This window comes from Haemorhous mexicanus, chromosome Z (assembly GCF_027477595.1).
Source record: "Haemorhous mexicanus isolate bHaeMex1 chromosome Z, bHaeMex1.pri, whole genome shotgun sequence".
NCBI classification, from domain to species: Eukaryota; Metazoa; Chordata; class Aves; order Passeriformes; family Fringillidae; genus Haemorhous; species Haemorhous mexicanus.
The window spans coordinates 88,673,183-88,685,996 of record NC_082381.1 but is presented as its reverse complement, the minus strand read 5'-3'; the positions used below and the strand labels follow the sequence as shown (position 1 = coordinate 88,685,996).

The following is a 12,814-nucleotide window of genomic DNA, read 5'->3' as shown; positions in this document are numbered from 1 at the left end:
TTTCTATAGGAATTTTGGCTGCTCTTTTGTGTTCTGTTGTTTGAAAAGTAATGTCTTTTAATTAATTTTAGTGGATATTGGTAACAGGACATGGTGATATGAAAAGTAAATGGAGAATAATACATCTTCTGTGCAACATTTAGAAGTCCAGAATTTCTTCTAGGATTTTTAATCTGTAGAGGGAAGAAATAAATATCAGTGAGGTGACAATATACACAGTCACATAGTCTCAGATGGTTTAGGAACAGGTCTGTGAAAAAAGACTCTTGAGTCATGTTAGTCCTTTAGGTATTATCTTTAGAGTATTTCCATATTGTTGATGCTCCAGGGCTGGAGCCCCTCTGCTCTGGAGCCAGCCTGGGGCTGCTCACCTGCACAAGAGAAGGCTCCAGGGACACCTCAGAGCCCCTGCCAGGGCCTCCAGGGGCTCCAGGAGAGCTGCACAGGCACTGGGCACAAGGCATGGAGGGACAGCAGCCAGGGAATGGCTTCCTAGGGCCAGAGGGCAGGCACAGATGGGCTATTGGGAATGAGGAATGGCTGGCTGGGAGGGTGGGCAGGCCCTGGCCCAGGGTGCCCAGAGCAGCTGTGGCTGTCCCTGGATCCCTGGCAGTGCCCAAGGCCAGGCTGGATGGGGCTTAGAGCAGTCTGGGATAGTGGAAGGTGTCCCTGCCCATGGCAGGGAATGGAATGAGATGATTTTTAAGGTCCTTCCAACCCAAACCGTTCCAGGATTTTTTGTTCTCTCACCCTATTCTTCTCTCAGTTGAGAATGCCCAGTGTGGAGGAGATGCAGTACGAAATGTCAGGGATGCTTTCTGCTTCCAGTAAGTGTTTTCTTAGTGCCCCCTTGGGGCATCTCCCAAATGTTTGGAGTCAGCTGTAATGAGTGTAGAGCATTATCAGCTGCCACAGTGCATATGTGCCATCAGTGAGTGTAAAATTAGGAGTGTTTCCAAGAGGAAAGATTATGTTCTCTTTGAGCTGTTGTACTTGTATCCTGAGACTGATAGCCAGATATTGTACTTGCTTTTCAGTTTTCAAAACTGATTCTATTCTCTGTGGTGACTCCTCTTTCACCTTTCTGGTAGGCCCTCAGGAAGCAGGGAAATGAAACCTGGTTCCTGTATGATTTGAGACTTTTTGTATGAATCAGCCCTTTTGGCAACTCTCCTAAATTAGAAAATGGGTTACCTTTTAACCTTTTAATATTCGGAGTAGACAGCTCTGGCTGGGTCAAAGTTCAGGAAAATATTTGAACAGGGAGGGGGCTCGTTGAAGGGAGTTGAAATTTGGAGTTTGGTTTCTGACTGTTCAGGCTGTTTGCTCTGTAGGTGTGAAATAATTTATGAGCTCCCAGCCTCTCTGTGCTGATATAGAAGTAGCTGCATTTCACGGAGTAATTAAAGTGTTTGCGACAGCATGTGCCTTCAGAGTGTTAATTGGAGTTCGTAGCTGAGATTTTCCTCTATGGTGCCTCTGTGCTTCACCTTGGTTCCTCTGTCACAGACCTCTCTCTCACAGGCAGGGAACAAAGCTGAATGATTGGGAGCACAGAAAGCACTTGTAAGCTGTGCTTGGCCTTGGAGAGAAGCCAGCAGCAGCAGGATGGTGACACATAGGTAGATTGTTGAAGTTCTTGGTAGGTGATGCTGATAGGAGGTCATCCACATGGTTTTGAATGGATAAAGCAGATGCCAGGATACTGGGGAGTTGTGGTTTTACCGGGACCATAGTTCTTGTTCCGTGTGGAGTGATTGCATCATTTGGGAACGGTATTTGGGCTAAGGTTGTACGGACTTGGAGTGACCTGGTCTAGCAGAAGGTGTTCCTGTCTGTGTCAGGGGGTGGAACTGGATGAGCTTTAAGGTCCTTTCTGAAATAAACCAGCCTAGGATTTGATGATTCTAATTTACAAGTTTGCCACCAAAGTTAATAAATAAAATAAACTAAAATGTACGTTCTTGGTGGAAGACCAGAAGAGCAGTTATACTCTCTCCAGGATATATCTTGGAAGAATTAGGTATTGCACCAATTTCTTCTAAAGCAGTACTACTGTATGTCTAAATGCAGTGCTGCTTTAAACCAACTGTAGAGGTCCCAGAGGAGCCCAGGATCTCTGTTACCTACCTGACAACACAAATTAAAATGGAATGTGGGCTGACTCAGTAGAATTTATTTCCTGGAGGTTGTGGACTTTCCATCCCTGGAAGTGTCCAAGGCCAGGTTGGATGGGGCTTGGAGCACCATGTGACAGTGGAAGGTGTCCCTGCCCATGGCAGGGAATGGGACTGGATGAGCTTCAAGGTGCCTCCCAACCCAAACCATTCTGTTATTCTAATTTTTGTCTTTTGAGTTAATAAGTTGTTATCTAATTATTACTAATTTATTTATGATTATAAATCATACAACTCCTTTGTTGTTTAATTTAAAAATTTTTATTGAAATGATCTGTCAGCATTTGCTTTTGGAAGGAATCCATTGATGTATCAGTTTTTCATTGAAATGTAGACACCAAACACATGTTAAATATACACATTTTTTATGCTAGTATCGGGGAATCTTGCATTTTGGAGCTCTTCATTCTATGAAGAATTAATAATTTAACATAATCTCTGATAGATATGACATGATCTGTATTTTCTTGAGAGAGTTCATGTTTATGTATAAGGTTTGTTGCCGGAAATAAGTTTTAGCTTGGGTGTCACATGAGAGAACCTGGGCCTGCTCCATCCGGTCCCATGATGTCACTGCATACAAGGATTGGTACCAGGATAGCTGCCTGGGATAAGAGGAGAACCCAAATGCAGGAGAGAAACAATTGCCATGAACATGGACTTCAGTCTGTCTCAGATTCTTTCCACGTGAAAGATGTGTATTTCTCGAGATGTCTTTTGAGAGACAGACCTGTAGTATCTACTAACTTACCTACCTGATAAGGAAATATATCTCCCTTTGGAAAGGGGAGGAAGAGAATAAGATGAAAAAAATGAGAATAACTAGTGAATCCCCAAAAGAGAAAATCCAAAAGAAGAGAAAGAAAAGAACTTTGCATGTTTTGGTACATTGCATTATGATATCTATTTACACAGAGCGTGAGCTCTATCCGTAGATTTTTATTTGTTTTGCAAGACACTTGAGAATGAAAAAAAATGCCACAGAAGTTCAAAACAACATGCAGTTATTCTAGCTTTCTGAAAGAGCTAGCTAAATAATTTTGACAAGTAATTGATACATGAGTTCATTATTTCTAGTTTCCTCCTTATCTGCAAGCAAACAGTTTTCAGGGGAAGTTGAAGATCAGCAAAAATTCCATGTAAAGTCATTCTATATGACTGATAGCTTTGAATAAAATTTAAAAAAAAATTCAAAACCAAGACCCCCTATTATATAGTCTCTCAATATAAATAAACAATGTGTTCTTTGAAGTTGAAAGAGGTTCCTGGTAGTTCTTGTGATCCCTTAGAAATGCCTGAGTTTCAGAAAACCATGCATTTGACCCTTGGTGGAGAAAATAATTTTGCTCTGAAGCTTTATCATTGTGCTGATAAATTAAGGGCGACTGGACCTGAGAGGTTACCCCAGATATCAGGACCCTGCTTATGTTTATGTCAGAGCAGATTTAATTTGAACGGATTCGACAGGTTTGAGTTGAGTGTTTCTACAGTTAAATGTGCCTGTCTGGGTTTTGAACTTAGAGAAAGTGAGAATAACTCACTAAGTGGGACTGCTTGAATTTACCTTTCTGTTTTTTACCTCTCTGAGTTATATAAGGATATTGAAAGCAGATTTTTTTTTTCCCTAAATACACTACAGTAATCTATTCATTTATTTTTTTTATGCTGATTCTCGTCAAAACAGAAAATTATTTTTTTAATGTTTCCTCAAATTTGCTATTCCACTTGTGTGGGTTATAATAAAAATAAATGAATGAATGATTGAAATGGAGAAAAAGTATACTAGACCCCAAAATTTGTTTCCTTTCTGAATAGTGACCCAGTACATGCTGTAGTATGTCATGAAGTTGTTACCCTTTTTATTCATCCCCTTGGGGTAGGAGACATTGTTCTTGTATTCTCAGCCGATGTCATAATGATAAGTTTCTGAATGTTTTTCTTATAATATCAAAAAAGTATTTTCCTAAACTGTTTCTTTTATTTTCATAGAAAAACATTTCTCTTTTTTTATTTTTTTTTATTTTTTTTTTGCTGGTGGCTGAACCTTTGATAATTGATGTTATGTATGTATTTAAGTCTTCTTTGCTTTGCTTGGGATGCGTGTGGGTGGCGGATTGCACAGCTCGTCTGGTTTGGAGAGGGAGCAGGCACTGTTCCTAGTGCAGCCTTGCTTCTGGCTCAGATGAATTTGCAGTGGAACCAGATCAGAGTGTAACCTCTGGCCTGATCTAATTATCAGCATTTACACTGGCGAACTTCCTCAGGAGTGGGCAAAAAGTCAGGTAACTTGCAGAGAGTAAAAGTAATTCAAAAGGACATCATGATTTTCAGGAAAATGTTACTTAGGCAGTATGTCCTTTTCCAACCCATAACTTCAAATATTTGGGGTTCAAATACTCAAATGAAGTGAGAGAAAATAAAAAACAGTGAATATGCACAACCGTCATTTTTAAAAACATTTTTGTATGAGAGGTGGTGCAGTTCGGTGGATTGTGATCCAGGAAATTGTGATTCCAGTTTGCTGTTGGCTTTGAGTAAATAACTTCACTCTGGAGAAACTCTGGCCTGGAGCTGCTGCTGAAGGGCTTAACTTAAGCTGTCTGTGCATTGTGATGTGTGAAATTCTTGTTTTCACACTTGACAGTAATGCATGTTGTTTACAGCATATCTGGCAACACTTGAGAATATTAAGCTATTTGATTGTGTTAAAAATTAGACTGATTTCTTCTAAATAAAATTCTGTGCATTTTAGTGAGGACCATACCAGCTCTGATCCTGAGACTAGTGAAAATCTAGTCCTTTCTGGGGTTAATTCGTTTTGTTTCGGGAAATTGCACTGTTGTTTTCAAGTCATCATTGTTTGAAAGTGCACTTAGTTTTATGCTTATATCTGTTCCAACTGTTGAGAATAAAAGTTTTGGAAGGTGACATTGTAACAAAGAAAAATTTAGCACCACTGATTAAACAACATAGATGCTGATTTGTACTTTGGTGTTTTGATTTTTAAAAAATCTTAAATAGAGGTACTATTAAATATTTGCATTTGTCAGTAGTAAACAGATTTGAATTTCCAGAAGGTCGCTGGTCAGAAAATCTTGATAACTGTTGTAGGGAAACCATTGTAACTTAGCAATACTGGATTGTGAAGCATCCAGTGGAAATTAAAATGGTGACAGTGGGAGAAGCATTCAAAGGACTTGTGGTAACAGTAACAATACTTGATTACAATATTTCTGATGAACTCCAGTGTGGTGCTGTTGCACCAAATTAAGTTCCTAATTTTGGAGGATGTAAAAATGGTGTTTGGTTGAAAGTAAGAATGATACTGGTTCATGTCCAAGTTAGTTCATCGTGTTTTAAAAGGTTTCTTGCAGTCTGCAGTTTGTTACTGATTTAGGAGGCAAATGAAATGCCGTTGTTCTCTCCCTTTTAAAAACCAGATTTGTAACAAAGTCATTATAGGCAGAGGTGGGAACAGAAAGCACAAGATACTTTTAATAGTGTGCCTGTCATCTGTTCAGCTGCGCAGCCTTTCCTAATCAGCCTGAGCTAAATGAACTGTGCTGAACTGTCTGGTGTCTGTATTTAAGCATTACAGCTCATTTTTTGTGATTATCTTGAATATCTTGTAATACCTTGAAACTTTCTACTTCCCTGTTACCTCAAAAATACAGTTTAAAACTAAGCAATGTATGTGGTATCCTGATACTCTGAGCATTTTGTACACTTGAGCTGGCATTTGTATATTACATTCTTCTCATAGGGATCCAGTTTTCTTGGCAGATGGAGCTGTGTTAGGCTAGCTGGACATTCATTCCCTTACTTAGCATGATGTCTTTGTGACAATTTTGTTTAGTAGTACAAAGGACACACTTCTGAGATATACTTAGTATTTTGAGGAAGAAGTATAGTCTATCAATTGCAACTTGAGTGCCATGAGCAATACCTCTTTTTACATTGTTTTGTCCTTTGGTGCATGAAAAACATGCTTATTTCTAAGAAAAACACCCATTTTTGGTATGGAATGATTCTGAGTTTCTTGTATAGTTGTTTACATGTTCCCAGTTGAAACTCTCTGTACTATGCAGTGTATAACTTCAGGTGAAACTACCAAGTATTCTTGGAAATCAGTCTGTAAACAACCCAGTAGATTAATCTCTGTAATTTTCCCTTTTTTCTGCAGAGATATTACATACAGCATTTCTTTGGAAGCCGTGACAACTCTCATTGTGTTCCTCTCCTGCCAATTATTCCACAAAGAGATTCTGCGAGAGAGCATCATTCACAGATACCTGATGCATGGTCGATGGTATGTCCTGCTCTGGGGTGCTGCCTAAGGGCAAAACCAATGCTGCTGGTGGCTTCTTTATATTATTTGTACTTGAAAACAGAAGGCAGCAAAATGTTATCCTGATAGAAAATTTGTTCTGATCGAAAGAAAAGAGATCAGAAAAGCAAACATCTGTAAAGGCTCTTGGAAATCTCACAGCCTAGACTTCAGTAAAACTAATTTGGAAATAGTTTTTATATTTTGAGGGTAGTTTCATTAACTTAAGACAGTATTTAGTTTTTTGATTCAACAATGAGTCTTATAGCACTGCAGCCTAGAGAACTCAGAAATGCTAGTGCTTTCTTGCCATCCAGATAAGCAGCAGTCCTTGGAAAGATGAAGGCACATGCTGTGCTGAGCTGAAGGGAACACTTAGCTGGGGGTAGACTTGGTTGTGTGAGTAATACCAGTTGTTCTGGCAAGTTGGTGGTTGTGTTCAAGTGCTTTCACGGTGGCTTACATGCATTTTAGTCAGGCTCCTATTCATCCTCTTTCAACTTCAAGTTCCATGTGGGCAGATTTTTCATAAATACATTTATTCTCTGTTTTCCTGAAGTTTCTACTGGGTGTAAGAGACAGATGCTACTGTGACATGCAGAGGAAGGAGCGAGGCTCAGCTTGGAGCGCAGGGCAGACTTCAACCCAAAACATCAGCAGGATAAAGCCAGAGCCTCAGGATGTGTGGGGTATCCTGGTACTTCAGTCTCTGGACTGAAGGAATCAAGGGTTTGGGGGAAAATGGGTAATGTTTGGGGGAAGACTTAGTATGTGGTCTAAGAGGTCTGATTTGGGAGTAGGAGGAGCCTGACCTCTGGAGAGAGAAGTAGGAATTTGGTGGCTGGGAATCGAGAGCAATATGAACAGGTGGAGTGGTACTGGTGTGACATCCCACCCCTAAGGAGAGGGAAGCACCCAGGATTTGTAGATGTTCATGATCAAAAGGAATGACAAAAGTCAGAGGATCTGCCAAATTTTATTAGTAAATTACACACTTGGCATGGAAAACAGTTTTGTCCCTGATATCCCAGTGTAAGTACAGTGGGGTTTGGATAAAGGTTGGGGGGGGACTGTAAAGGGAGAAAGAGAGGGACACAGAGAGAAATTGGATAAAAGAAGGGGAGAGAGAAAGGAAGAAAAAAAGAGAGAGGTCACCAGTCCTGATTCCAGTGTTGATCCAGCTGCTGGGATGTCCTGGGGCCCTGGGCTTTGTGGGGCGCATTTAATCTTCCACTCCCTGGGGAGAAGTTTTCCACTTTTTGTGCAAGTCAGTTCTCATTCACAGCGGTTCTTTCTGACCTTTCTGGAAATGGGTTGGAGGCTTTGGGGTCTCGGATGGGCTCGTTCTCCCCTGCAGTGCCCGGCCCTTCTGGGCCCATCCCTGCACCCAGGCCGGGCTGTGCTTTCCTGCAGGAGCCACAGCCAGGAGGTTTGTCCCTAAAACGCTGCCCTGCCTCCATGTGGCCCCTTCTCCGGCCTCATCCTGGACTTCCTCTGGTGTGTTTCTACCAAGTCCTTGTTTGTTATTCCCAAAAACCCTTGGTTGGCTCCACACCATGCAGCTGTTGGTGTTTGGGACATGCACATCAGCCTCTCACCTTCTGGGATTCTACAGATGGGCAGAGGGTCCGTCCTAATAGAACTCCTTCTTTTCAGCTCTAAATGAGATAGGAATCGGTGGCAGCTGCTTGCTTTTGTGGAAATGCTACTCCATTTTGGAAATACTGTAACCTTCTTGTTAAACCCAACAAATTCTACTTTGAATTGCCTCTATTTGAGGCATTTTTCAGATTCATTCATGCGAGGTTGGTTGTTTCATTGGTCTTTGCAAATTCTTAGTTATAGAATCCTTGAGGTATGAAAAGGTGTTTAAGATTGGTTCTGAACTGCACACACAGACAAAAATATTGTGAGTGTGCAGAGATGCTGTTGGTACCTGTTCTGTGTTACTAGACCATGGAGTAAAAACTGAAAAAATACAGTGTAAATGCTTTTCTAGTTGTGTTTTGAGGAAAGTGAATACAATGATTCTACAAACTAAATGGTTTATTTGAAAGTAGTATTTAAAAAAACAAAAAGCAAAATGCAGTTTTCATGATCCTTGTGTGGAAAATGCTCCTTCAGACCCTTGCTGAAGTCTGGGCAGCTTTGCACAGGCAAGACCTTGGTGTTCTTTTCCTTTCTAGTCTGGTTAGCACTGGGAGAGTTACTGGCCCTCTTTAATGCCAAACACTAGCATTTGCACCCTACCTAGACTTTGTTGTGCCGAATTTTGTGACTTGTGAGCCAACTAATTTTTTTTTTCTTTCCAGTCTCCCATACACCAGCAGACTTGTGAAAACTTTGCTGTATAATTTCATTAGACAAGAGAGAAGCCCTCCTCCAGGGACCCACGTCTTTCAGCAGCAAACAGATGGAGGAGGACTGCTCTATGGAATTGCATCTGGGGTGGCAAGTGAGTCTGATTTTCTATAAATTGTACTTCAGACCATATGAAGTATTGCCTTCTGTGTGCCCTCTCTTGCAGACACACCTGTAGCCCATTTCTTTTTCAGTAAGTACTACCAGTGTAGAAAAGCTGTCCACAGGCCTGCATGGCCCATATTGAGATGTGTTAGAATCTGAAGCAATTATACCTGCAGGACAGCAGATGGTAAAAGTATCACCTAGCCCCTCTTTTTTTTTACTGACACATTAAAAAACCCTCAACCAACCAAGGAGGGCCCTATTTGATGAATCACATACTTCAAGTTACTTAAAGTGTTGCAAGAAATAGTTTTATGTGCACATTTTATTCTTTACAATTACTCTGTGCATCTGGTGACCTGCTCTAAGGCTCTGCTTGAGCAAAAGGTTGGGCTAGGTGGTCCCAAGGGGTCCCTCCTAGGAGGGCTCTTTGATGTAAGGGAGTAACCTAGATAGGAATTTTTGTATCATATTGTGCCTTTCTCAGTAAGTTGACTAATGTTTTTTCCTGATAAGTATGACTAGATTCTGACCTTTCCCAGACTATTTGCTGTAGAGAAATACTGCCTGAAGAATAGCAAAGACTTGATGCCATTTGTTGTTCAGAAGAAGGCTTCTCATTTTTGTTATACTATACACTCTGTTTTGGTCGGTGGCTGCTCCCTTCCCCACACCAGATGTGTTTTACTGGTATATAAAAATCTGTCCTAGAGGTTTTTTTGTTTCCACTGAATGAGAATAAAACATAATACAGTGCTAACAGCAAAGGTAGATATTATTTTCTTTCTCCCCGATAAACTAGAGAACACTTTGCAAGTCAGTTGCTGTTAAAACCGATACTATTTATTTAGCTCTTTTGTGAAATCAATTCACTGGCAGCCTCCTGAGGGAATATTAAAGTTCAGGCCGCAAGGGGTCTGCCAGGACTTGCAGTCGGAGGCAGTGCCCGCGTCCCTCCTCAGGGCGGCAGTAAAAGCGCACGGCTGCTGCACTCAGCTCCGTCTGCGCTCCCGGCTACACCCTCCGGGGCCGCGCCTGGCTTGTGTCCCTAGCCTAAACCCGGCACAAAGTAGTGGCTTGGTTTGCGATTCACTTACTCGCATGCCAGATTAATTAAATTGTTCCTTGCAGTGTTTTATTCGAGAGTCCCATCAGGTATATTCTTTTCCCTCGTTTCAATTGCAAGGAGAAATTGCTCTTAACATGTTTTTCTGAAGCAGTTTTCAGTATCTGGATTGTAGTTTTTCAGTTTTTTGCTGCATATTTTGGTACATAGTATTACCTGAGTAATTGCCATTACTTATGTTAGTATTAGTTCTGATCTCTCTAGTGTCTTTCTGTCTCAGTGCTGCCACAGGCAAAACACTTCTTCCCCTCTTCTGGTTACTTGACTGATTTGTAGATCCATCCATATTGCCACCACTTGAGCCTCCCTCTGTAACACTTCTTACATGATATTCCGTGTGACTTTTTACCCGTTGTATATTAAGTTTCCATTTCTTAATGCAAACTCATAAGATTTCAGCCTACATCTGTTCTTGTCTCTTCCTACACTCCCACCTCCTTCACTCCTCTTGAACCATTCCCTTAGCAACTACCTTGGCATACGCCTACGCTTGTTTTCTTGCTTCTTTCATGAGTACCTGAAGTGCCATCTCTTAGCCTGGCAAATTAAGTGTCTTCATTTAAAGCTTTAAGAAGAGGAGCCCTTTTAAAGAGCTTTCTAATTTCCTGCCTGGGAAAAGGGAAAAAAGGAGTACCACATCCTGTTAAAAAACAGAAATGTTTTTTCTATCCATGCCCAGACAGTTGCTTGGAATTTTTTAAAAATTATTTGCCTATATATGATGTTGGACTATAGGTGAAACGTGGGCACAGTAGGATTGTAGACCAAATGGCATATTTGCCTGTCTTTTCTCTGAATTAACTCTTATCAAATCAATACTTTGGTTCCTTTAGCCTCAGGTACATGGGTAGAGCACAGCACAAATGAAGATACAGCAACACGAGGTGATAGTCTGTTAGGGAACAAAAGGGAATTTTGAGCAATGAACAGTTGTGAAAAACTTTGATGTGATTTCTATATTGTGTTACTTTTGTGTGTTTTGTAATCTTTACATGATAGAAATTGAAAGAATGGAAGAATTGAAAACTCACTTCTGTGTTGCTCAGTGCCTTTTAAATACCACATACTGCTTAAAGTAAGTTTACTGAAATAGTCTAAATACAATCTACTTAGGATGAAAGGAGATAGGAGCCTGGTTTAAAAAAAAAAGGTATTTTTAATATGACATTTTGAGGCCTAAAATAATTATTGTACTTGTTAATTATTTTACTTGATATCACAGTCATCTAAATGATCATGCATAATGTTATTCCTATTTTGTAGTCACTTGCACTGCAACAAGAGATCAACAAACTCTTACAAACACCGTATTTTAGATCCACCCTCCTTTTCCTTCCTTGTGATTCAGAAGGAGTGATAATTATACACGATATGAGCAGAATTTTACCCTTTCCCACAGTTAACCTTCTCCTGCTTCTCATCCTTCATAGCCTGTTTTTCTTCCTCTTATGAGCTTCCTTAACTCTGAAACCACACAACCAACATCCTCACACCAGTTACTTCTGGGTTTGGTCTCTGACTGGATGCAGGTTACCTCTGTGCAAGGACCTTTTTCTGTCCTGGGTATAAAATACCTGGATTGGATTGTCCTGCCAATTCTGTTCTGCTCCAATAATTAAAGAAACAATGGTGGTTTTGGACGGAGGGGAAAAATAATGGTATTTATTTTTGTGACTTCATAAAGGAGATTTTTCTCTACTGAGTCAACTTTGCTTTGTCTTTGTGGTCTTTCAGTAGGTGTGCACAGTAATTGTAAAGTGCTGCTAGATCTGGGGCAGTGTTGTGAAGCATAAATGACATTAATATGCATGGCAGTAGAATTTAGATATTAGAAACTCATTTATTGGAAACCAGAAATTAATTATTTTTGGTTCACAAAGCACATTGAACCAACTTAGCCTCAAACCCAAGTTTTTTTGTTGGCTCTAAGTTCCCTCTTCTTTTTTGTTGAGATTTGTTAATATTTGCCAATTCATAGTCTACAGTGAACTAAGCTGAGACAACTTTTTGTGGACAAGCAATTTTTTTTAAATTAGTCATTTTATTGCTTGCAAAATAGAATTCTTGTAAGAGTGAGGAACTGCCAAGCAGATGATGTGCTAAGACAGGGAAATGATAGTGCTACTCAAGACTGTTGAAAAATAAGTAAATTTAGATGTTTTCCTTTGAAATAGTTGATCCAGTTTATACTTTGCTATTAAAAACAACTCCAGACACTAATGCATCTGGCAGAAGTAAGGAGTTACTGCAACAGTGGGATCTAATTGACTTGGTTTGTGCTGTTAGGGTGTTTATAGATGTGAGGGGTACAATGCTGTATCTGTAAGGAACTCAAGCAGAGTCAATAACTGGATTCAGCTTCATTAATCACTCAAGTCATCATCATAACTAATCTGCCACACAAATGCACTGTTGTAGCATTAATAGAAATTGCAGAATTCAGTGTGTAGTGCTCAGTGATGGCTTGTTTTCTCATGTCTGTATACTTTGGTTGGAACTAGAGAAATATTCCCGGCCATTAATGATGTTATGTCAGGGAAGTATATGCTTTACTCTGCATTTTACTGTTCAGCATTAGGAAACCTGAAGGTATCAGACCTCTGTTGTACATGTGTGATTTATATACACTGTAGCTTAGTCTATTTTTTTTTTTTTTGGTGCTACTTTCTGGTTAACAGAGGCATTTGAATGGTAATTTATAACTTTACAAGAAAACGG

General features: G+C 40.1%; 1 protein-coding gene across 7 annotated transcripts in view; it reads left to right on the top strand.

The window, feature by feature from the left end:
• DYM (dymeclin) overlaps positions 1-12,814 on the top strand; it is a 209,662-nt gene that overhangs the window by 34,601 nt on the left and 162,247 nt on the right. For all 7 annotated transcript variants that reach the window (XM_059873520.1, XM_059873519.1, XM_059873517.1 and 4 more), the window contains 2 exons: positions 6,361-6,486; positions 8,817-8,959. In XM_059873520.1, coding sequence (XP_059729503.1) covers positions 6,361-6,486; positions 8,817-8,959 — 269 coding nt within the window. The remainder of the gene's footprint in view (positions 1-6,360; positions 6,487-8,816; positions 8,960-12,814) is intronic.